At 35.1% G+C, this 26,799-nt stretch overlaps 1 protein-coding gene across 1 annotated transcript in view; it reads left to right on the forward strand.

The window, feature by feature from the left end:
* Positions 1-26,799, forward strand: part of ELL2 (elongation factor for RNA polymerase II 2) — a 79,339-nt gene that overhangs the window by 4,491 nt on the left and 48,049 nt on the right. Inside the window, exon 2 of the mRNA XM_045847977.1 lies at positions 13,181-13,228. Within this exon, the coding sequence (XP_045703933.1) occupies positions 13,181-13,228 (48 nt within the window). The remainder of the gene's footprint in view (positions 1-13,180; positions 13,229-26,799) is intronic.

A 26,799-nucleotide genomic window follows, 5' to 3' on the forward strand; every position in this document is an offset into this window, starting at 1 on the left:
TTTATTTATTTATTTATTTATTTATTTGTTTGTTTATTTTTAGAGAGAGGTGAAGGGAGGGAGAAAGAGAAGGAGAGCAACATTGTTGTGTGGTTGCCTCTCATGCACCCCCCACTGGGGACCTGGCCTGCACCCGGCATGTGCCCTGACTGGGAATTAAACCAGCAACCCTTTAGTTCTCAGGCCGGCACTCAATCCACTGAGCTATACCAGCCAGGGCCTCAAAACATAGAGTTTTATTTAAACCTCCAGAGTAATATCCTTCATGGCAACCCCCCTTTATTATGTTGACCTTTTAAAATCACTGATCTCACAGGTCAAGGGGTAGATGATTTCCTCTCCCTAGCCTTTCATTCTACCAGCAGAACTTTTCAGCTTTCAGTTAATTGTGGTTTAAGGCAGAAAACCTTACTTTTTTTCTTATTTCTTCCTTCTTTTTGCCTGCCCTCAATTTTGTGTGAATATGTGCACTCAATAATCTACCTTATAAATACTACAGAAGACCTTGTTCTCCTGAAGGCACCACTCTAGCAACCAGACTTGCCAGCACAAAGCTGCCACTGTTATTAAGTAAAACAGTGAGTTTGCATTAGCACATTCCTTTTGTTGCACTTGTTAAATGCAGCCAGGTTTAATTTAAATAGGTTTATCTTACTGACTTTTAACTTAGATCTATGTTCAGGCTGAACTTGATCTTAAAATGCTCTTTATCAAGTAAAGTTTGTGCCCCTTGAAAAGTTTATGATTGAAAAGTTTATTCAAATGATTAGGTGCTCTGCAAAAAAGGGTGCTCCTCCCAGTGAAAAGCAGTAGCCAGATTGCCTACAAAGATAGACAGGAAATTTTGGCATCAGTATTGGGAGGAGAAAGAAAGAACATATGTGAAGGATTGGAATATGTTCAAGACAAGAATTTAAAAGGAAAGGGGCGTAGAATTCTTGGAATGATTTACAGAAAAGCTTACCAGAGGACAATGACTGTATCCAAGCCTTTCCATTTGCTCCATTTGCATCATGGAAGCCATACTAATCACATTTACTGTGGATGTTTGTGGATTATTGTGGATGTTTATGATCAAGCCAGCAGAGGGAGATGAATGAGAATTTCAGATAAACCAATGTCAGGTCATTTTAACGATTCACCAAGAGTGGCTCAGGCCTGGCACCAGAGTTCATCACATTTGTTTGCCAGTTTGGGCCAAATGTATTTGGAGTATTTGAGAAGATGTCCCTAAAATGTGATATTTGGACATCTACATTTAAGATGAGCTAAGTTTTAGAATAAAAAAAGCTTGTATATAATCCTACATTTGACTTTCCCTCATACCTCTAGTTCCATATGACATTTCCCATGACTTAAGTAAAAATCTAGAAAAGCATGTCTGGAATAGAATACAATAATTTAATGACTATGTCTGTACAGCTAAACTGAAGCTGAAAAACATGGCATAACTCAGGTCAGATTTACCAGGAAGAATTGCTCTTTCTTTTCTTTCCCTCCCTCCCAATTTACCTATCTATCATTTCTGTTGTGGGATTATGTCTCTTCAGAGCCAGTGTTAAATCTGTAGGAAGAACTGGTTTAAGTTCCATCTATAATACTTGCCAACGAAGGCCAAACCTAGCATTTCCATGGCTAGTAGTATAATATAGGTTATAGGAAGAGAGAATCTCATTAATTAGGCTATATGCCCCTTAAGGATTCATGAGTCAAATCAGCACCCTGAATTGGACTCTACAGTCTGAGCTTTTGGTTTCTAGTTTCATAGAGCTAGATTATTAGACAAATGTCCTGCTTCTTTTCTTATTGCAGGGCTGTTATATTATTGGTCTAAAAAATATGCTGGGGTCTTTAAGGATTTTAGCAAGATTTTTGCAGGCAGAGACTATATAGGGGACCACTTTTCCAACAGAGGGAATGTCACAAGCAAGGAAAGGACAGCTGTAGAAAAGCTAGAGCAGGCTCTGAGAGTTGTAAGGAAGACCCTGTTCCACTCATTTGTGGTGCAGGAGAAAAAAATGTAGTTGGATTTAGAGAGGGAAGGCAGATAGGAGCATATTGGGTTTTATTTCATCAACACTGGGGAGACACAGAGTAGAAACTTAAGGTGATTGAAGCTATGCTTTCAGATTATTCTGGCCTTGTTGTGCATGATGAATATAAGATACCTGTAAATCTAGATCATAGACAAGTTATGAAAAAGTATGTAGTTCAGGCCAGAGATGATTTTGGCCTAAAGTAGATGCTTATGGGAGGCATTAGAGATGAATAGAATCTATAGAATTGAACAACGGGTTTTAAGGAAATGGGGTTGAATTGAGATTTCTAGCTATTAGCATTAGGAAGGGGCACCCTTAGTAGAAAAAGGGAAATCAGAAGCAGTTGGGAGAGTAGGGTGGGTATGAGGGAGATAAATGATGTTTTAATGAACATTCACTCTGTCTTTTGTTTGGTGACTAAGAGATTTAGGTTTGATTATATATTTTATATTTGAGAACTATATCTGGGGGGTTGAGGCTAGACTAGAACAATACTATATTGTTTACATGTCTCATATAAACATGTTTGGATGGAAATTTAGGGGGAAGTTGAAATTATTAGGTGGAAGAAAGTTTGGTTTTTAGCAGGGCTTTTAAAATTTTGTTTGTATTTTTATGGACTTCCTTTATTCAATAACTCTCTATAAATTGCACTTGAGACTATCACAGAACACAAATAATATGAAAAGCAAATTTGATTTTAACATGAAGATGAGATCTGTGGTTTCTGTCCAAGATGATTATTGAAACATTAAGTAATTCTCTATAATGTACCTGGATGTACATTTCACGAATCATTTTGAAATGATTTCTAAAGGCTTTGAAAGTATGTTTTCTCTTCTAAATTTCCTCCATATCTGTTTTACTGTTTTGATTCTCTCCTTCCTTTTTTGTTTGACAGTTTCATTGCAAAAAACAAAACAAAAGATCATCATCAGTATATAATGCTTTTGTCATACATTCATTGTCATTGAGTATTATTGGTGCTGGGTTCATAGTCTATGAGGCAACCTTGGCTAGAAGACTTTTTCAGTGAATAGTGAGTTTGTTCAAGGGTGGAACCAGGCTTGAACTTTATAATAAGATTCACTGAGATACCTTAGGATCTAAATATGCTTACCTGGAAGCTTCAATGTTAGCATATTTTAAAATAACATTTATTAATATCATTGCTTTTTGTTTCGATTATTGGAAACCCTGATGTCTCAGAGAACCACAAAACATATTCATGTAATAAAAACACAGCTGAGTATCTTAAGGTGTTTTTCTTTAATAAAAGATTAAGAGATAGCAGTCCAAATTATAACTATAAAATATTCATTTAGCAAACATTTATTAATCTTTTGACATGTGCCAGACATAGAACTAGGCACTGGAGATAGAAAGATCAGTAAGTTATAGACAGTCCCTGCTATCAACAAAGTGCAGACATATGGAAAAAAGGGCAATAAAGTCTTTATTCAAGGCAACATCTAAAAAGAGAATGAATATGTTTGAGGATGTGCCTAAGAAGCAGTGTCTGCTTCTTCACTTCCCATCCTCTCTCAGCCCACTCCAATTGTCTCCATCATGCCCCTGAGATTGCAACTGACTGGGTCCCTTGTTACTAAGTCCAGATGTCATCTTTCTGTACCTGTCTTACCTGACCTCAGCAGCATTTCATCCTGTTGACCACTCCCTCCTGTTAGAAACACTATCTTGATTTTCCTCCTGCCTCCCTGTCCATTTTTTCACAGTCTCTTCTGCTGACTAGCCTCTGCCTGACTAGACTCTGAATGCTAACCGTCCTAGCTCCCTTCTTTCTTTCTCTTCACTCCTTAGGTGAGCTCATATAGTCATGTGGATATAAATGCCATCTATATGTTAATGATTTCCAAATATTATCTCCACTCTGACCTTCTGACCTTCCTCCAACTCCAAGCATTTACTTTCAACACGTTATCTCCTTATAGTTTAGCAGGTATCTCAGACTTAACAGATCCAAACGCAATTCTTTTTTTTTTCTTAATTGATTTTAGGTGGGGGTGAGGTGGAACGAGAGAAAGAGAAGGAAAAAGAAACACTGACCTGTTGTTCTACACATTTATGCATTTACTGGTTGATTCTTGTATGTGCCGTGACCGAACCTCAAACTCACAACCTTGGCATATTGAGCAGTACTATAACCAACTGAGCTATCCCACCAGGGCCCAAATATAGTTCTTGATTTCACTCCTCAATCTTATATTTTCCTGAGTATTTCCCATTTTAATTGGTGGGATCAACTAGTAATCCTTAATTCGTCTCCTCTTTTTCTCACTTCTTTGATCCATCCTTCAGTCCTGTCCATCTTCAGCCATTTGAAATCTAACTCCGTCAGTCATCATCACTCCAGTCCCAGCCATCATCTCTCTCTTGAGGACCGCTGCCACTGACTTCCAGCTAGCCCTCAAGCTTCCATTCTTCCCCCCATAATTGATTCTCCACACAACCAGAGTAATCCTTTTAAAACATTAAGTAGGATCAGGTAGTTTCCTGATTTCAGGCTTTCTAATAGCTCCCTTGTGAAAGTGTTTTTGATGCTTCATTTTAGCAATTTTTAGTATTTTTAAAAATAATTTTCGTCTTTCAGTCCAAGTTTATTGTACAGCTCATCTTATACTTCTGCCCTAGAGATTATGATCCCAGGGAATAAGTCTGCATTTACATTTACAGTCAGATTTGACATGTGAGCTTGTTATACCGTTATAAAGCCCACATGAAGCTCTCTTTTGGAAAAAAATGATAGGATATTATGCTTCAAGTATCATTGGTTTAAAGGCTGGTTCACAGTAACTAACTTTTTAGCTGCTTGTTCAGTTTAGATTTTTGCCTTCTATGTTCCTTTAAGAGCTATTTGAAATAGACAGATTTAAGACAACAATAATGTTTTTTAAAATTTGGCCTGCATCACTACAGTTTTATCCAGAAATTATCTTTTGAAATGAGGATTGTGTTAAATAGATTAGGTTTTTGACCTCTTCTCCCTACTGTTTTGGTAATCCCTTTTACATTTCACTCTTTTCTATGCTATAATGACAAGAAAGAAATTATTCTTTATTCCATATGCTATTTAACCTGCTTCTTCTAAACCTGCAGAGGAGTTTCTTTTATGAGTAAGGTTGGATTGGCGAACAAAACAAAATACTAGATGTTCTGAAGCTTAATGACTCCTTTTTTTTTGGTGTCTAATAAAAGATTGGGGACAAAGAAGGAGACACACTTTATTAAGGCAGCTTTAGATTATCTCTAAATTTTACATTTATGCTGTCATTCTAAACATTACCAATTTATGACAAGAGCTGAGTATATTTGATTTCTTCGGGATCAACAGTCTGATTTCCTGTGCAGTTTCCTGCTTTAGCTCCAATTTTCTTTCTCGTCTCTCCCTGCCTAGATTTTTTTTACTTACAGTGGTTAAAATATAACAATTAAATAGTCTTTGGTTTCTCTATCAGGGTAGGTTTTAAAGAACAGAATAAAATGACTTTTTAAATTAAAAAAAATCATAACCACAAGTTATTAAAATGGTATAGTACCTGTTTTAGGAAAGAAATATGGTCTATCTTATACAAATTTTATCCCAGGGAAATAAATACTTTTTACTATTTACTTGCACAAGTGAAAACAAATTCAAATGTCTGATATTTTCCTTAAGCTTAAAGTACAATAAAAATCAAAATAAATGATTCCCCCCCAAACTCTCAGTTTTTATCAGTTATTAATCTCTTGCTTTCAGATGTTTCACATTCTGTATAACTATTTTAAGGAGGGGCAGGAGAGGCTTGCTGTATAAAGCATGGGTAAGAATATAGTTCTTAAAGTGAGACTAGCCAGGGTTTGAGTCCCAGGTAATTTATTAACTTATAACTTTAGGTAATTCATAGGATTTACCCAAGAAGTGGAAATAATAGTATCTACCCCATAAGGGTGTTCTGAGAATTCCCAGAGGTGATAGTAAAAGTGATAGTACGTGACACATTTTAAGCACTAAATAAATAGTGACTAGGTAGCTATAATGTTTCTTAAAATAATCCCACTTAAAGCAATCATCATTATAGAGTTTGCTAGTTTGGGCAAAGTTCCAAAATTTTATTTGACTTTGGAATTTATTTTAGCACTGTACCATAATTTATAACACAGCTTAGGTATTCAGATAAATATCAAGTGTTTAATAAGTGCTTGTTGGTTGATTTTAAATAATTCAAGAATTCTTAAATTAAGTAATTCAAGAATAATTCAAGAAATAATTTTGAGTTAAGCCAACCTTCCATAATGGGTTCAGAAGGGAAGTGGAAGGTATTCCAAGTACATCTCTAATGTGATTCTTAGAGAAATCACTCTTTTACCCCAAGAACGCTATTATGTTTGTATATCACAAAAACACGGTGGCTGATGGAGTGCAAGTAATCAGATTTAATTTGTCTACATGTATAAATAATACGTAAACAGTCAGGAGATGGTTTTAACAACTTTTATAGGGTAACTTTCTTCAAGTCCAAAGAACCATGAGCTTTGCTTCTTCTCTCTCACTCTTAAAGAGTTATGTCAGAAATTAAGATTACTCATAAAATTAAGATTATTTAGTAAATTACATACTACTTTCATAGTTCTGATATATCACAAGGAATAGTCCCTGAAAATAAGTGGACATAGAACAGTTTGTTTTTTTTTAAGATTTTATTTATTTATTTTTAGAGAGGGAAGGGAGAGAGAAAGAGAGAGAGAAACATCAATGTGCGGTTGCTGGGGGCCATGGCCTGCAACCTAGGCATATGCCCTGACTGGGAAACAAACCTGTGAAGCCTGGTTCGCAGCCCGCGCTCAACCCACTGACCTATGCCAGACAGGGCATAGAACAGTTTTTGTTGCAATAGAATTGGCTTGTAACGGATGGTGTCAAGAGTATAATAAAATTTTTGAGCAGGTTAGGATTGCCTGCACTCTTTTCTAGCCTTAAGAATGCCCTACATTTTCTAAGAGACTTAGAAAGTTAATTCAAGGAGCTCTAAAAACAGTGAAAGGACTGAGAACTTAACAGAGACTTCTGACTGTAAAACATCACCTTTATCAGGTTTTGAAGCATTTGTCAAAAGGAGTTTCCCTAGCTACTTTCAGTCTGCACTGTTTCTTGGTTGGATGAAGATACCAGATCACAATCTTACTTAGATTATAGCTCAACTACTATTTATTTAAATGCCAGAGTTACTTGATTTTTAAAAGAGTTACTTGGTATAAATATTTAATTAAAGCTGAAAATCAAAAGTTGAAGCCCTATTGAAATTCATTTGTAATGGGAATGTACTTAGTGAGTGAAACATTATTTTAAAACATGCCATATCATATTTGACCACCTATAATTACATGATCTTTTAAAACTGCATTTAAAAAATATACAGTGTGTTTGGGTCATGTTTGTGTGGTTGAATTTAGGCTTAAAAACATTTAGATAAAAAAAACTAACATGCTTGAATCATTTGCTTATAATAGCATTGACTTTTAGAACTTTTTCCTGGTAGCTATCCCATTAATACAGTGGTCAGATGCATAATAAGTGCTATAGAGTTCTAGCTGCCTTTTGCATTTTTAAAAAACATTAAAAAACTATAGCCTAGTAACATCTTATCAAAAATTGGGAATAAAATCAGTAAAGCATTTAAAGTTCTCTTATGTATTTTTCTCTTCTAGATTATCAGGTATCTTGTAGGAATTTCTCAGTAACTGTGACCTTAGTTTGTCTAATTTGGATAAGCACCCACAACTATTCCATAGGTGAAGGTTTTATTATTTTTATTAATTAAAATGCTAGCACAATATTTATATATGTTTCTTTATTATATATCATCCTTATAGCAAAAAAAGGAAAAAACTTTTTTTAATCAGAAACTGAACTTTGAAAATTATAATGATTTTATGAAATTTGTTTTCTTCAGAAACAAAAATGCCAGAAGAACTGAATGAGCATTTAAGGGCTTTTAAATGTTCAGCACTACGAGGTAACCTGTTTTAGAGGCAAGAAAAAGTAAGCATTCTATTTGGGATTTAGATGGCTAGATTTGAGGTCCAGCTCTACTGATCACTACTTTGATGATCCTGAGCAACACACCTTACCTATTGGAGACTCGTATATCTCCCCCTCTGAAATGGGGAATAATGAGGCCTTCTCACCACCCAGGACTGGTTTTCAGGAGGCTCACTTGAGACAATGGGTATAAAAATGCTCTGTGCATTACAAAACTATATAAAGCAATAGACATAAGCATATGAGGAGGTTAGGTTTTAAATTCAAGTGATGAGGCAAAAAACTGGATAAAGTCAAAATTATTTTGAAGGTTTCTGAATTGATGTAAAGCATAGTTGTATTGTTTTGTCTATATAACCCCAAATAGTAACTTGTAAGGTACTGTATTTTTCAAACCATAAGATGCATCTAGGTTTTAGAGGAGAAAATAGGAAAAAAAAAATTTGAAGCAAAAGTGGTAAAATATTTAATAACATAAATAACATAATATTTCACCAATGTAAATGTAAACAGAACCCAACAGCAGCATTAACAACCATTATTCCTCCCAAATTTGGTGCAGGGAAGTGCATCTTATAGTCCAAAAAATACAGTATATAATGTGTAAAGTGTATACTGCATATATAAAAAGAACATGGCCAAATAATTTTATAATACTTTTTTTAGCTGAGCGTAATGTTGATAAATACTTGTTAAATATGTGTTAGAATCCTCTATATCCTAACAACCAGGAGTAAGACAACCTATGAAAAAATACAACCCCAATGTAGCTGAATCGTAGACTCAGGCATTTGGAAAAACAACAGCTGACAGGAGTTAACTCAAAGTGAGAGAGCATAGGTCAGAATTAGCAAAATGGTGGCAGCAGTGTTTTGTTTGGCCTGAAAAAGATTTAACTTTAAAAACTTGAATCCCTTCTCGGTTGGACATTGATTCTGTAGGTGTTCGCCACTCTTTGTTGCTTTATACCCTTTCTCTCACATTTTACCTGCCTCGTGTCATTAAACACATTGTGTCTTTCATTCCTAATATACCCAAAGGAAGGCCTAGCCAAGGAAATGAATCTTAAACTTGAATGTTAAGTGAGGGATTATCATGGATTGACAAAATATGTTTGGGAAGGCATGGCAGTTTAGAGGAAGTGGAAGATTAAATTAGTTAGTCCTGTAGATGGTGGGTCTGTTTTCTCTGTGAGGAGTTTGCTTTGCTTTGATGAAACCACTGCAGGCTTGTGTAATTTGCTGAGAGTGTTGTCTGAGAGAGTTTCTGCTAGCTATTTGAAAAATGAGCAACATTTGGAAGGAATTGAAGGAAGGGAGGAAGACCTTTATTTAGGTGCTTGGTGATAGGGGCCTGAAGTTGGCCAAGGTTTTCAAAGTAGAGACTAAGAGCTTAATTTGAGAAAGTTTGGGGCTGACTGGCCTGAGATGATGATGGGAGCCCTGGAGCCGCCTTTGCTTCATTTTTCTTTGGTGCCTGGTATTCACGCCTTCAGCACATTTTATCATTCTTCCTGAAAAATATTTGCTCATTCTACCAACTCTTGTTTTCTCCAGATGAAGTCACACTAATCCAGGCCCTTATCACCAGAGTACTTCTGAGTAAAGCATCCCCTGGAGCTGATCTCTAATCCTTTCCCCTAACCCCAGTCCCTCCAACTCCATCTTTCTTTCTTACACGTGACTGAAAGAGCTACTTTCCCTGAAAAACTACTTTCAGCAACTCACTTTCTTATTCCAAAAATTAGAAGAGCCTCCAATTGTTTATCATGACAAAGGCCCTGCCTGAGCGGGTAATGGAGGAGATTAGAATAGAATTATTTCACTGGGTGATAAACCTTTTGAAATCCCAGAAGTCTGAAATTTAAATTACTGTCCTATTTATTCTCTAGTGTATGCATGCTAAAGCTGAAGACAAATTTTGAGCCCAAGGAAAGATTAGGCAGGGATTTCCATGTCCAATTATGATTCTTCGTGTAGTGTTTCAAGTTTGAAAGAACTCCACACAGAAACACTTGCCCTCTGCCCACATAATACCCATTTCTGTCTCCTTTCTTTTTTGTTCAGGGGGGTACTTTCTCTCCCTGCAGTTTGTCTTTCTTAAATTGCTACCCAAGATCCACCTTTTCCACAAGACCTTTGGCTTTTTTAGTCTCTCTTCTAACCCATACAATTCTCTCTTCTTTGAAAGTCCTTACTACACCTAATAAGTAATAATAACACTACTTATTAATACTAATTTAATAAGGAGTATTAAAGCAGCCTCATATTTATTCATTCTTTAATGTTCCCCATCTAAAATGTGAACTGTCTCACATGAAGTAATAGGCTCCCACACTCTTGAATCTCCCATACAGATGTGTGTGGAGCACTAGGTAAACAGGTAGAAGAAAAGCAGCATGACAAAGGGGCAGGTGCTGATAGGCATTAACTATATTATCTGGATTCAGAATTTTGTGATTCTAGTGTCCTGCAGTTGACTAATAGAATACGGTGGGAGTTGGGGGAGAGAAGATTATAAATTAAATTTAAGGTTGTAAGCCTGGAGAACCAAAAAAATAGAAGTACCCTTGACAAAAGTGTAGGAAAGAGGTGCCAGTTTGGAGGGTGAGGTGGGGTGGTTCAGTGTTTGCCAGTTTTGCTGGCATTGAAAGTTTCTAATGCATAATATTTTAGGTGTTGACTTATAAGTAGCAAGTTGTGGACATATGCTAGTTGAGAAATAATAGAAAAGGGATGCAGAGTCATCACCAAACAGAGCAGGTAAGCCTTCAGGCAGGAGTGGATCTACAACAGAAAGAGGCAAGAGAAAGAAGGGTATTAGCTTTTGAAATGAAAGGCATGATCTAAGAGCTAGGAGGGCTGGTGTTTGTAAGGGTAAGGGAAGCAGCGATATCCGGTAGACAAATGGGCAATTTAAAACTTGAGAAAAGTTAGCATTTGTTTGACTAGGAAGAATAGATGAACTTAATAGAGAATTTCAGATTCCAGTGGTGTACTTAAAGACAACTTCTGAGTTGCAAGTAGTAAGGGAGGAAAGTATAACCAGCCTCAGAGATGTTGTTCACTGTGGTTTGAAGGAGGAGTCAGGAAGTGGGGGTGATGGAATATTGTGAAAACTGGAGCCTGGACCTGTGCTACCCAAATTGTAGGGTCCCCTTAAGAGGTGAGGTTCCCCTGGGCTTCTGCAGGCACACTGCCATTACTTTAAGAAGTTTAGCTATGGGAGGTAGGGTAGGTTTTCTCCATGTAAGGAAATCCTAGCATTAATCTATATTCTATATTTTCATAAAAGACTATGAATAAGAATGAATTGCTACTGAAAATTATTTTCAAATTTCAGTCATTACCTTTTTGTCTTCCCATTTTAAAAAACCCAGTTCTCGCACACCAAGGAATTAATTCATTAAGTCTAAAGTTAAATGATCATATTAGGGTGGTAAAACAAGGTAATAGTTTATATTATAATGTTTTTTTCCAAGATGTTTATCCCTTTATAAAAATAATAAAAGAGCAGTTAATGCTACCATGTGATTTTATATTCAGATGATCTGTCTTTAAGAATTCATTCTTCTTTCTCCTTAGTTTATTTTAATCCTGATTAATAGACTTTTAAATATGCGGAGAAATTTTGGAAAGTAACTGAAAGTAGTAGGTAATGTGTAATGCAGTGGCGGAAGGTGAGGCACATGGGTGCCTGCTTCTCTGTATTTCGTTAGAGATCCAGATGAGACCAGAAATGCGGTTTCTGTTTTTTGTGCATTGGGTGTGGATATAAGGGTGTGAAGAATAGTTACAGACTGATGTGTTACCCAAATCTGATTTTCCTGTGAATTTCTGTTCACAATTTGGAAAACCATTCCCATAGAAAAATATACTGGTGACTTTAGACACGAAATCATTCATGAGACTATGGTTGATACTTATAATTATAACTCTTTTTTAAACTATTTTTTTAAAGTTTTTATTTATTTTTAGAGAGAGAAGGGAGGGAGCTAGAGAGAGAGAGAGAGAGAGAGAGAGAAACAGAGAGAGAAACAGAGAGAGAAACATCAATGTGCGGTTGCTGGGGGTTATGGCCTGCAACCCAGGAATATACCCTGGCTGGGAATCGAACCTGCGACACTTCGGTTCACAGCCCGTGCTCAATCCACTGAGCTATGCCAGCCAGGGCTATAATTATAACTTTAAAAAAAATATTAAAGCTATGAGAGCTCATAATAAAACAGTATTATTCTAAAATTATAGTATTCTCCTAGCAAGAATCTTGTGAGAAAATGGGTAACCTGTTTGACCCTTAACTAAAAAACCAATCTCTGGTAAAATGTAAGAAAATGGAAATCATAGTTAAGTCTCAAATACTTTAATTTCATATTTCTTTAATTTTAAGTCTTTAACATTATATTTATGCTATCCTGTTAGGGTTTTGCAAAGTTCCTCCAATGATCTTTCCCTCTCCCCACCTTTTTTTTCCTCAGTTATAATCTTATTGAATACATAGTGATTTGAAATTAGGTATTCAAGGAGATTTTAACCTCAAGGGTTTTGGGGGGGCTTTGGGGGGAGGAGGGTTGTTTCTGTTTTTTTTCCTTTCACCATGATAAAATTCAGGTACAGGATAACTCTGTATTATCTTATTTTTTAATTTTTTTCTTAAATTTATCATAAGATCATGTAGGTTTCAAGTGTACATTTCTGTGAGACAAGATCTGTATATTGCACTGTGTGCCCACCACCCAGAGTCAAACCATCTTCTGTCTTTTAAAAGCATATGAAGAAACTAAGTAAGAGTATTTTTTTCAATGTGAAATTGAATTATTATACTAATTATATTTTTGCCAAATTTTATTGGTCATTTTCAAACACCTGATTAGCCACACTGCCAAAAGATGCCTTTGGTTGTATGATTCAGAGAAATGTCAACAGCCCAATACTGTTCATCAAGACATCTTAATATAATAACATGTGAATCTAAATATATAATGACAAGGTATTTTTACAGGATAGCACTGATCAAGTGTACAGATTTAAAGTTTAAACATTTAGGTCTGTGTCACAGTAATCAAGTTTGACCTGTTTTTTTCTTATGTTTCTTTTAACAGAATTTAATCCGTTTTCGACCTTCCATTCAGTTCCAAGGGCTTCAAGGGGTGAGTACTCATTGATTTAACAAGAAAACCTATTATTCTCACACACTATTATGTTTAATTATTAAAACTTGTTTTCATCCGGGCCCCTTAGTGTAATCACTCATATTTTGTGAACTTTCTGACTAAATATAAATTTCTGATAACTTTAAGACACTTGAATTATCTTTTTTTCTGAATTTATTTAAAAAAATAATTTATATATACTTACTGAGAGTAGTTCCAAATTATGGGTAATTTTATTTTTTAACCATTTTATAAAAGTGTAGCATGCAACAAAGTATTATAAAAATGTCTCATTTACCACAATTAAGTCATAAGGAATTTCTAATTTCAGACAAGTTCTGATTATGTGATTGTTTTTAGTAACAACTATTCTATTCAATTTTTTTTATTGTACATACTAGGAAATGAAATGTATAAATAGAAAATTGAGTTTTTCCAATATACAGAATAAACAAAGGGTTCTATTTTATTGCTGCATTTAAAAACATAAGAAACTCCTAATCAAATGCATCTATGAATTTTGTATTTATAATACATGACAAACTTCACAGTAGTGTCAGTATTATTTAATTATTATTATTATTAATACTTAATATTAATAAACTTAGTCATTCTTTTACCTAAATTAATAATGCATTTCTGAATTTGTCTCTATATACTAACTGTACTATGGAGAGTTAGAATATCTGTAAATAGATTTTAGAGCTGTATAGAAAAGGCAAGTTGGGGGCAGATTATATTTCTGCTTACTATAAATCTACATACTTGTGATTTTTTATTATGTTACAAAATGCAAAAATTCAATGCAAATAAATAAAATGTTTCTAAAATTTATAACTTGAAAATATTTCAAGAGTCAAAAGATTAATTATCTCCTTCAACACCAACTAGGGGTACTTTTAAATCTGTGCAATGCTAAATTGAAGATGTTTGTGTGTGGATGTCAGAGCTTTTCTACATGATACCTTTACAAGGAAGTCCTTTTTTTCTCCTCCACTTACTGAGTGTTCACAGGGGGTTCCTAATTGGAACAAGAGTCTCCTAAATTTTGTTTTATAGCTTTTTAGGTAGTCTTTAGCACATGCTGATTCTACATTGGAGGTGCTAGTTTTGGTTGTTTATTTAAGGCTTCTTGAGTTTTCTGGAAAAATTTAATGGCATTAGTAATAGCTGAAGGAATGTTCCAGAGGCAGGCTTGAGTCCATGTGCCCGGAGGGCTCCATGGATTCAATAAAAGGTTATGTCGACGTGAGAAATGTCCAAACCTGTAAGAATTTTTATGAGTTTATTTGAGCCAAAAAGATTGAGAAAATGCTCCAGAAACTGGCTGTTTTAACACTTATTTACACACCAGAATCAAAGGGGAAGATTTAGAAGGGTTATATGAAATCCATTGGTGGTAGATTAGGGAAGCAGGAGAAAGCAAAGACAAAATCTCTGTGACTGGGTAAAAGGTAAAACAAATGGACATTTCTTTTACATAGGTGAGTGTGAGACAGTTACCAGTTAACAATTAACGTGATAACAATAATAAATGAGAGGCTCTGTGGTTTTCTGCTCCGGTGGGAGATTGTGCCCTGAGGGATCTGGAAAATGGAAATTATTGGTAGATGCAAAGACAATAGACAAGGCTCAGTTAAGGTAAAGATTGACCTTTGTCAAGAAAGATGCTGGTTTAGGACATGGCTACACACCATAACGCACTTTTAGTTAGAAAGTTTTTATTCACACCATCCTATGTGGTTACTTTAGGTCTCAGAGTTTGTAAGGCCCACATGCAGGCCTCCTCTGTGCTTGTCAGGTTTGGAATGTGGCCCTTTTTTCCATCTAGAGTTATCAGGGAGTAGAGGGCACGACCTAGGAGAGAAGAGTAAGGCTTGAGCTGCTTTCCCCTCAGCAGCAGCTGCCACTTTGTTTGGGGTCTGCTTCTTCCCTTGATTCTCTCTCCCAGTTGGGATGTGGAGGCCAGGAAAATGCAAGTGAAGAACTTTTTTTTAGGGCTACCAGGTTAAATTGAATAATGAGGAACCAACATGTACAGGCTTCTGAACTCTTGATTCCTGCAGAATGCACCTTTTATCAGTGTTAAGAAATATGGTTTTCTCTGGCATACCTGTTGCCCCTAGGCACCATTTCAAAACAGGCAGTTTATATTTGAAACCATGGACGCCCTTTTCTGAATTCTCTTACCTACTTCCCCCAAGCTTTTCTGTCTCATGTGTCTCAGCTTCCCTGGTTTATCTTTGCAGGCTCCATTGTCCTTTCCTACTCCATCCTCTCCTGAATATGGTTCACTGATAAAAGTAACTTAGATATAAATGACTGATAGGTTTAAATCTTAATGGGTGTTTGAATTTTAATGAATAAGCCTTTTCACCCAAAATGAGTGGTTATTGAATTGGTAGAGTAGAACGTGGAGAGGTGGGCGGGGAGGAAGCTGCAGACTGACAACTGTGGGATACCCGGCCCTACCTTGTTTATTCTGGGTTCTGTCTCCTTGACCCCCTCCACCCCAACTGCTGTCCCCTTTTTATTATTCAACTGGGAACAAAATATATGGACTCAGCATTGTTTCAGAGCCTGCAGCTGCATTCCATCCACCCCTCCCCCCACTCTTTGCCCAGCTTTCACCAGCTCTTTGGGACTTAGTAAAAACAAAGAGTCACTACAGGGGAAAGAGTGGGTTGGCACAGCCCACAGGGAATACACAGGGCCACAAATGTGAGGGTCTTCTGTACAGTGCTCCTCTGTTTTTCTAGAGAGGCATGATAATTTAACATTGCCTGTGCTAATTGCTTTAGAAACCCGTAAGTATACTTACAGTTTTCCTATGTGGAAATGTTTAGGACTTTAAAATGGAAGGTTTAACTTTAGATTTCCCACAAAATATACTTTTTCTTAATGAGAAATTTTAGTTGTCTTTTAATACAGTGTTTCAGAAACTTTGAAAGTTTTCCTAGAAAGGATTTGGCAAATCTAACAAATTTACAGTTTTTTTCATCGAATGTGATTGAAAATACACAACTATCATGATAATGTCATATGAGGGCATATTTGAAGCATAGAAGTATTGTTAAAATATCATTTTAAAAGTGAACATTTAGTGTTAAAAATATATCCGGTTTCCTTGATGCTGAGCACTTCGTGGTTGTGCTGTTCCTTGTTACTAATTATAGAACTTTTCCCCCCACAGTAATGTCTTTAGAAGGTCAGAATTTGGCAGGTTAACTTTTAAGGATATTTACTTTTGTGCCTGAACATGTTCTCTTAGGTTGAAATTTTCTTCTAAATAAATGCAGACTGTAAAATTAAACAAATTATAGCAGTATGCTGTTAAAGAGTAAAAATTCTGAGAATCATTGATTACCTGGATTTTTATCATTGCAGTTGGACAAGAGTTTTTATAGCATAAAAACTGTAAATTGTGTCTTTGAAAATTTATCTTACCCCTTTCCTTTAAGGAATAGGGTGCTCAGGAATTGGGATGTCATTGAAGGCATTTTATGGATTCAGAAAGAGGAGGAAATGTCTGTAGGAGTAGTTGATTGTGATTTCTGAACTCATGAATATCAGGAACTACATAAATGAGCCAAAGATGCCTTATTGATTTCTCTGAAGAGTGTGGATCAACTAATTATCCATACCTATGATGCTCATTAACTAAAGGTTTGGCTAAGATTATACATTTCTATGGGTCATCTTAATGAACAGAAGAGGTATCTGGTAAGATTCACATGAGCTACAGTATTGAAGTGTTCAAGTTACAGAATTCAGAGGTATATATGGGTATAATGCACCCAGTTTCCAAAAGGTGCATCTTTATTGTCAGGTAAACTTTATACAAATCAGAATAGTTGGCACTTATATTCTAACTGAAATATACTGAAAACGTGGCAGATGAAATATTTCCCAAAAAGTGTGTTCCAGTGCAGTTTAAAAATGAAACCCTATATTTTTATGTTCATTGAAAGTTTATTGTCTAAAGACACAGATGATGGAGGCAGAGCTGTAACTACACTCTGGATCTCCATACCACCAGGATAAAGTTCTCCCCACTATGGCTTCATGGCTTCAAAAGGAGAGGTGCTGGAAGCAAGTTAACTCACTATTTTAAAGTAATGGCAGTTGTAACTAATGCAGAACTACTAACATAATTATTTTTCATAATAAATTATTACCAGTGGTTGTGCTAAATAGTTTTATTGTTCTTTTTCCTTATTTATTGCACATTCTTTTAGTGCCTTACCAGTGCCATCTGTTTTGCTCAGTATTTAGTGTGCAGATATACTGGGATGGGTGGGACATGGGCTCGACCCTCAGTGCATCTAGTGTGACAAACAAACATATGCACACTAATACTCAGAAAAGAATTAATAACATCAAGTTTATCCAGAACCCTCCACTGGGAACTTCTGTAGCAGGGGTGTCAAACTCATTTTCACCAGGGGGCCACATCAGCCTCACGGTTGCCTTCAGAGGGCTAAAATAATTTTAGGACTGTATAAATGTAACTACTCTTTAACTGTTAAGGTGTTGAAATTACATTCAGCCCTTTGAAGGCAACTTCGAGGCTGATGTGGCCTCCAGTGAAAATGAGTTTGATGCCCCTGTTCTATAGAAACAGGACTGTCAGGAACAAGGCTTATGTGTATATTTCCAATGGATAAGAATCAGCGTTTGAAACAAAGGTTTCAGTGAATGCAAAACATTATGTCCTAGCAGTAGATATGTAAAATTACAAAAGGCCTATTAAAATACATATAAACACACATACACAAAAAGGTAGATCTGTGGTATGTTTATAATTCATATAAAATCTGAAATGGCAAAGCTTTTTACAGAAAATAAGGGCCACATCTGCAGAATGGACTTGCTTGTGGCCTCAGGGACTCCTCTTTAGGGAATGATTGCTCCAGGGCAATGAGAAATAGTGTTAACTTTGTAACAGTAAATGGAATTCTAGATCCCAATATTAACTCAGTATTTGTTATGAGAATATTGTTCCAAAATTTTTTCTCATGTAATTGTTCACTTCAGACTCAGCAATCCCAGAGGCTTCAGAAAATAGAAGTTAGTTTTGCATTCATAATTTAGAAATTATTTTTAAGAAAAGGACTGAAAATAGAAAATAATTTCTATAAGTACCATGTAGTATACCTATAAAATAGCGAGCCACACACACTTTTCCAAGAATAAACAAGGAATAGCCAACCTAAGAAGTTTTAAATGTGTATCTTTCTAAAAGGTGCAGTGACCTAAAGGTTTAATCAGCATTTAACTACTAACGTTAAAGGCTTGAATAGTGCTATAAAACTCCTGCAGTAGAGGCATTAACTCTAAAGAACAGAGGTTGGATTTTTCTTCTCTTTCTTTTTTTTTTTAACTTCCAAACTTAGCAACGCGTTTTGAAATTTTTTAATTGTTTATTTTCCTTTGGTGGGCTGGGGAGAGTAGTGGGCCTGAAAAACTAAATTATACAGTATTTGAAATTAGTAGGCAATTTCAGCCCACTGCAAATGCTTCCTGTAGCTCCCCTTCTCTAACCTACTTGACACCTGGGAAGCAAAGATAACTTTCCACTTAAAACAGCAGCAGGGATAAAAATAAATTCCCAACACTGCCATTTTTTCTCAGATAATATGCCTGCACTCAGACTGCTTTCCCTGCTACTTTTGGTTTGGCTAGTCCCCTGGTTTTGCCAACAGTTGTGTTTAGTCAGTGTGATAAAAGGCTGCTGACTAACAGCTACCTTCATACACCCTACTCTGAATGTAATTAATACTAGAAGGATGTTAAAATTATATTCTTTTGTAATGGCAGCTCTGTTTTAATATTTTAAATACATATTACAATGGCTGCCATGTGTAAATAACATTTTAATATTTGCATTGAATTATAACTCTTTAACCACATGTTAATTTCCTAAGGCACTAATATAATAGTAAATTGCCTAATTTGAAAGAAATAGTTAACTTTGATATATATCGAAGGTTCTTTTATATGTAATTTTGTGTATAAAATACAATATATAACGTACAATTATACATGTATATGTAAAATCTCATATTTGTCTAGGGGAATGGGCTGATATTCGGGAAACTCATATTATCTCAAACAGTAATTGAATCATAGTTTGAAGCTATTGTAAATTGACCAACTTCTCTATTTTATGTTGCCACATTCCTCTGCCTGCCTTTTCTTTCTGGATAAGAAGTAGCGGCAGGGTACCTCAATAAGGAGAGCAGGGAGCTAAATCCACCATCCATGTGTATCTTCACTCCTCAGCCAAGTACTACTATAAGCACCGGTGACATAAAGGTGACCCAGTCCACCCCTGCCTTGGAAGAGTGCAAGATGGTGGAGGTTAGAAGGGTGACTTTGTGTGTTTGTGGGATCTGTGGAAACTATTTCAAAGTCCTCATTGACCACAGCCTCACACAGTCTCCACTGTGGGCTCTAGCAGATGAAGCCTCCCCAAACATGATCAGAAACAGAAGTTGAAGGTGAAGCCATCCTGCTCTGCCCTTCACTAAATTATGGTCATTTTGAAAAGCAGCAACTAGAACTGTTATTGAAATCTGCAGCTGCTACAAATACCATAAATTGCATTCTTAGCAGTGAGTTAAGCTTACTATCCTCATCCACTAAGCATTTATAAATACTCACTGTGTACCAGGCACCATGGTAGACAATGTATAGACAAGAGGTAAATAGGACCTTGAAATACCAGCTCTTGTTTTTAACTAACACCATCTGCTTGTCAATAAAACCTGCTATTGATAGTTTTGATTTTTTTGTTTCCCACCTAAAATTGAAACTTATAAAGTTTAGTCATCTATGTCATAGACATTGTCACTTTGGTAGCACTAATTTAAGCTTGGAAAATAATAATCTTTTTATCATTTTAAACACCTGTGGTTCTTATAGCTAAACCAGCCCTAAATTTGAATTGTGAGTATTATTTAAATACCTTTCAATCACTTACTATGTGTAAGGCCCTATCCTAGGCACACAAGATGAGTTAAAGTTAAAATTTAAAGCAGGAAAAATAATTTAGCAGAATATGTCCAAACCCAAGATCTTATTTCAAACAATATTTATCATATATACTATTGATTTCAAGTTGTGGTTTATTTTTTTAATATTTTATTTATTTATTTTTAGAGAGATGGGAAGGGAAGGAGAAAGAGAGGAAGAGAAACATCAATGTGTGGTTGCCTCTCACAAACCCCCTACTGGGGTGGGGGTACAACTTGAGTCAAAACCCATGCATGTGCCCTGACTGGGAATCGAACCAGCGACCCTTTGGTTCACAGGCTGGTGCTCAATCCACTGAGCCACACCAGCCAGGGCTTTTGTTTTATTTTTAACATTGAATGTCTTTGGAATTGGAACACATATTATTAATGGCATCTTAGTATTGTGTCATAGCTTGTCAGCATTTTATATTATGCAGTGGTACATAAGTCATGAATAGTTTTACAACTGTTGGCATCTTAGACTCAATAAACTACAGCAATGCAATGGAAGTAGAGAGATTCTATATTCTGTAATAAGATTTTATCTAAATAGAATCTCTTTAAAAGTTTTATTTCCCGATCCCCCTCCTTACCCCCCTTACCAGCCTGCTCCTTAGCTTAATATGTTAAATAATCTAGAGAATTTATAGGGAAGGTTTGTTTTTATAACCATTCTTGAATTGTGATTTAAACTAGAAGAAGCAAAAATATGGAATTAACATGTTCTCAAATATGTTTTTAGGCTAAAAACCTAAATTTATAAAAGTAACTTGTTTTGAAAACAACTTTAGAAGAAAGTTACCTACTTAAAGATTTGAAAAACCCAGTCTCGCTTTGAGGCTAGTGAATGTGCTCTTATCAAGCTAAGAATTTCTGAATCTCTCTAATTAGTCTTATAATTAATATTGTATTTAGCATTAATGCATAATTATTTTATTATTTTATATATAGATTCCAATCATTTTTCAATAATTACAGCTAAAATTTAGTAAATATTATATACTAACAAATATTTACTAAGCACTTTAAATGTTATTCTCATTTAATCCTCACAGGAATGCTATAAAACAGATACTCCCATTTTGCTGATTTGCAAACTATGGCTTTCAAGTTAAATTACTGTTGCAGCTCACACAATTAATGAATGAAGGGAGCCTGCATTTAAATCTAGGCACCTGGTTCCAGAGGCTGTTCTTATCACTGTACTGACCCACCTGCCCATAGGGAATGTTCAATGAGCATTTTATTCATTCTTACAGTTCACACAAACATTTGTTGAGTACCTCCTCAACTAGCAAAGGGGAAGAGGGAAGGTCAGGAAGGTCTTAGAGCAGAGGTAATGTTTGAGCTGAGGTTTGAAGGATTACCAGGGGTTGGCAGATCAAAAAAGGAGGAAAATGCTTTTCAGGCTAATAGTTCAGCATGAGCAAAGTGGTAAACAGATGCAGCAAATACCTCCCACCTTCTTAAGGAATTTAAATTATACCTTAGAGATCAGTGCTTCTCATCTACAAAAGCTCCCTGAGGGTCTATGATGAGGTCTGGAAATCTGGACTTCAACATTTTTCCACTAGGTTTTCTCATGATAGCTAGGTTCACTATGATAAAGAATATGGTAAGAACATATGTATAGGTATATGTACATTCTCTTCTCAGAAGGTTTATAACTTTCATCATTTTCTGAAAGGGACCTCTGAATTCCCTAAAAGGAGAAAATTACTTGCAGTAGATGCTTTGAAACACATTAAGAAACAATTTACAATAAGAAAAAATATTTTACATTGTATTTTACATTTACATTTATCTTGTTTCACATCGATGAAACAAGAGAGAGTTTCACGGCACAAAATTTATCCTTCAGCAATGTACTCTAATATTTTCTATTCTGTTTTATTTTAAAGGATCCTGGTCACAGTCCACTAAATGAATGTCATGGCCTTCCAATGGGTCAGAGGTTATAGTTTAAAAAACACTGCAGGAGATTATCATCTATTTAAAAATATTTTTTTTAGCCAGGAAGTCATGTGGTCAGATTTGCAATTTAACATGCTAAGCCAGTAGCTACCTTGACTTAGTTATTCTTTATGTATGGGAAGGAAGGAAAGGGAGGAGTCAGGAATGGCTCCATATATATGACAATGAGCATTTGATTGGATGGTGAAGCCATTATTCAAGATCTGAAGTAGATGAAAGAACAGATTGAGGCAGGAGACATGGGATGTGTTTGGTTAGGGAAATGCTGTACAGGTGTTCAAATAATACACTCATGCTGCACCTCATTCTATCAAGATGGAGCTATCCAGAAGGCATGGGGATTTGGAATAAAACAGTTCAAAAAGCTACTCCAAAGGACATTTTTAAAAAATATTTTTTAATTAATTTTTTTAGAGAGGGGAAGGGAGCTAATAGAGATAAATTGTGGCATATTGATGCCGTGGAAAAGTACACAACAGTGAAAGTGATTTAGAGCTCTGTACAGCATGGCAGTGAAAACTCTAAGGGGGCAGAAGACTGTTTCTATAAAGTTTAATAACAGGTAAAAATCAAACATTTGTTGTGTAGGTATATACACATGTGATAAAATTATTAAAAACAAGGAATAGGCAAAAATTAGAAAAGTTGTTATGTTTGGTAGAGAAAGGCAACCAGAAGAAATAGGAGAGGTGCAGATGGGTAGATATATTATTGCTAATGTTCTATTTCTTAAGTTGTGCAGTGAGTTCACAGGTGTTCATTTTGTCATCAAGCTTCATAACTATGAAGCTGTCTTTGTTTTGTGAAACAAACATTATATAAATCAACATCGTTCCCATTATTATTAACTTTAAACATAATTTGTCATCTTTGTGGATTAAGTGAGAAGAACCACAAAATATTTTAATAGATGCCAAAAAGACATTTGATAAAAATTCAGTATTAAATCTGTATTAAAACTTTAGGTAAGTAGGTATAATAGAAAGAAGAATTCTTCCTTACTGTGATGAAAAATATCTGTCAAACTAATAGCCAATTACCACAGTGATGAGCCAATAGAAATGTTCTTGTTAATGTTAGCAATAGAATACACATGCCCACTATCACCTCTATAGTTCAACATTGTTCTGAGAATGCTCAGTAATGTCATGGAAAGGACATGAAATAAAGGCTATGGATAATGGATAAGTGGGAACAAATTTGCCAGTATCTGTAGATAATCCAAATACACCAAGTTTAAAACTATAAAAACTTTTTAAGATTTTCTTCAGTAAGGTGGTCAGTTCAGAAATCACTGTTTAAATACAATTACTGGCAGCCTAATAGTGGGAAGGTATAATGAAGATTAGTTTCTTTTAAAATGGGAGAGCCAGTGTGGCTCAACTGATTGGGCATTGTGCTGTAAAACAAAAGGTTGCCCATTGGATTCCCAGTCAGAGCACATGCCTAGGTTGCAGGATAGGATGCAGGTTGGGTCCCGGGTCTGGGGCACATTATAAAAGGCAACCAATCGATGTTTCTCTCTCTCATCAATGTTTCTCTCCCTGCCTTTCTCCCTCCCTTCCCCTCTCTCTAAAATCAAATAGCATGTCCTCGGGTAAGGACTAAATAAATATCAGGATGTTTGCAAACTGATGGGAATATTATTTATACATAAAATATATAATTTTGCGCATTTTGACAATATCAATTCTTCCAATCTATGAGCATGGAATATCTTCTTTATTTGTGTCTTCTTCAATTTCTTGTCTTAATTTACTTTTCCTTACTGTCTTCTTTAATCAAAAGATATATAGAGTAGCTAAATGGCTTACAAAACAAGACCCAAATATATGCTGCTATGAGACTCACACAGATGTAAGAATACACAGAGACTGAAAGTGAATGGGTGGAAAAAGATATTCCATGCAAGTGGGAACCAAAAAAAAAACTGGAGTAGCTATACTTAGAAAAATATAGACTTTAAAACAAAGACTGTAGTAAGAGAGAAAGGGCATCGTATAATAACAGAGGTGTCAATCCAACATGAAGATACAACATTTGTAAGTACCCAATTTAGGAGCACCTAAGTATATAAAGAAAATATTAATATACATAAAGGAGAAATAGACAGTAATACAATAATAGTAAGGAGGTTTTAATACCCCACTTATATCAATGGATAGATTATCCAGACAGAAAATTAATGAAGAAACATCAGCTTTAAAGGACATACTAGACCAGGTGTGTTTAACAGGTATTTATAGAACATTCCATTTCAAAGCAACAGAATATACATTCTTTTCAAGTGCATACAGAACATTTTCCAACACAGATTACATGTTAGGCCACAAACAAGTCTTTAATAAATTTAAGAAGATTGAAATCATGCTTAGCATCCTTTCCAACCACAATGGTATGAAACTAGGAATTAATCATATGAAGAAAAATGAAAAATTCACTAATATGTGGTGGTTAAACAACATGCTACTGAACAACCAATTGATCAAAGAAGAAATCAAAAGAGAAGTAAACAAATACCTTGAGACTAATGAAAATGTAAATATAATTTACATACCCATACCAAAATTTATGGGATGCAGCAATTATAAGAGAGAAGTTAATAGCAATAAATGCCTACCTGAAGAAATAGCAAAAAAAAAAAAAAAAGTCCTTAATAAACAGCCTAACTTTATACCTGGAAGAACTAAAAAACAAAGCCCCAAATTAGTGGAAGGAAATAACAAAGCTAGAGCAGAAATAGAGACTAAAAAGGCAATAGAAAATATCTGGTTATTTAAAATAATAAACAAAAGTGACAAATCATTAGGTAGACTCACCAAGAAAAAAAAGAAGACACAAATCAGAAGTAAAAGACATGTTGCAACTGATATCACAGAAATGCAAAGGATCATAAGAGACTACTGTGAACAATTGTAGGCTAACATATTGGACAAGCTAGAAGAAATGGATAAATTCCCAGAAACATACAACCTACCAAGATTGAATCAGTAATCAAAAATCTCTTGACAAAAGTCCACAGACAGATGGCTTCACTGGTGAATTCTACCAAACATCAAAAGATTAATTTATACCAGTCCTTCTCATACTCTTTCAAAAAATATAAGACAGGAACTCTTTCAAACTCATTTTATGAGGCCAGCATTACCCTACTAAAACTAGACAAGCATGCTACAAGAGAAGAAAATGACAGGCCAATGTCCCTGATGAACATAGATACAAAAGTCTTCAATAAAATATTAGCAAACCAAATTCAATAATACAGTAAAAGGATCATACATCATAATCAAGTGGGATTTATTCCAGGGATGCAAACTATTTTTTAGCATCTGCAAATTAGTCAATATGATAAACTATATTAACAAAATGAAGGATGAAAATCATATGATCATCTCAATAGTAAAAAAAAAGATATTTGACAAAATTTGACATTGATTTATAATAAAAACTCTCAACAGGGCATAGAGGGAACATTTCTCAACATAGTAAAGGCCATATCTTTAATATATGACGTCTCACAGCCAGCAGCACACTTGACAGTGAAAAGCTGAAAGCCTTTTCTCTAAGATCAGGAACAAGACAAGGATACCCATTCTCACCACTTTTATTCAACATAGTTTTGGAAGTTCTAGCCAGAGCAATCAGGCAAGAAAAAGAAATAAAAGGCATCTAAAGTGAAAAGGAAGAATTAAAACTGTCACTATTTGAAGATGACATGATATTATATACAGAAAAAAAGATGCCATTAAAAAAAACTGTTAGAACTAATAAAAAAATTTAGTAAGGATACAAAGTCAATGTACAACATCTGTTGTATTTCTATATACTAATAATGAACTATCAGAAAGATAAATTTAAAAACATCCTATTTGTAATTGTGTCAAAAAGAATAAAATACCTAGGAAATAAATTTAACCAAGGAGGGTGAATACCTGTATATCAATTAAAAATAAGTAAGTAAATAAATAAATATGTACACAAATAAAAACACACAAAGAAAAATATGACATGATATATACAAAATATCACAGATTGTGACTTATATATGTTTACTATAGATATATCTATATGTCTGTATTTACTACACATCTGTGTATATCCTCTTGTTATAATTACATAAAAGGAATTATTTGAGAAGGATGTTTAAATATATGAAGAATCCAGAAGAAAGGCTGAATATTCAAGGTTTAAAAAACAGGTTGACAAGAAAAATAAAGCAGGCAAGTTTTAGGAAGTTATCTAGAGCTAGACACTAGCTAAATACTCTGCTAGTCAACTACTTGATAGAGTTGCTTTGTCATCTATCAGTGGAGAAACAAAATTTTCTCCCCATCTGTGATCTTTCTCCCAAGTAGAAGGAGCGTACAGGCAGAAGTGCTGGTGTTATCATGGCCTGGGAGAAGAGGCCACTTTCCTAACAGTTGATATTTTGGAACAGGGGTATTGTGAATTCCCCTAGGAATGGGTCAAGTCTAGAAAGGTCAGATTATGGAAATGATGAGTAGTAGTCAGTTGAATTTTAAAAGATAAGGTTTTTAGGGGGCTTCAGGTAATAAAACTCAGAATATATTAGAG

Source organism: Phyllostomus hastatus, unplaced genomic scaffold (genome assembly GCF_019186645.2).
Source record: "Phyllostomus hastatus isolate PE091 unplaced genomic scaffold, TTU_PhHast_1.1 phas_contig_58, whole genome shotgun sequence".
In the NCBI taxonomy this organism is placed as follows: domain Eukaryota; kingdom Metazoa; phylum Chordata; class Mammalia; order Chiroptera; family Phyllostomidae; genus Phyllostomus; species Phyllostomus hastatus.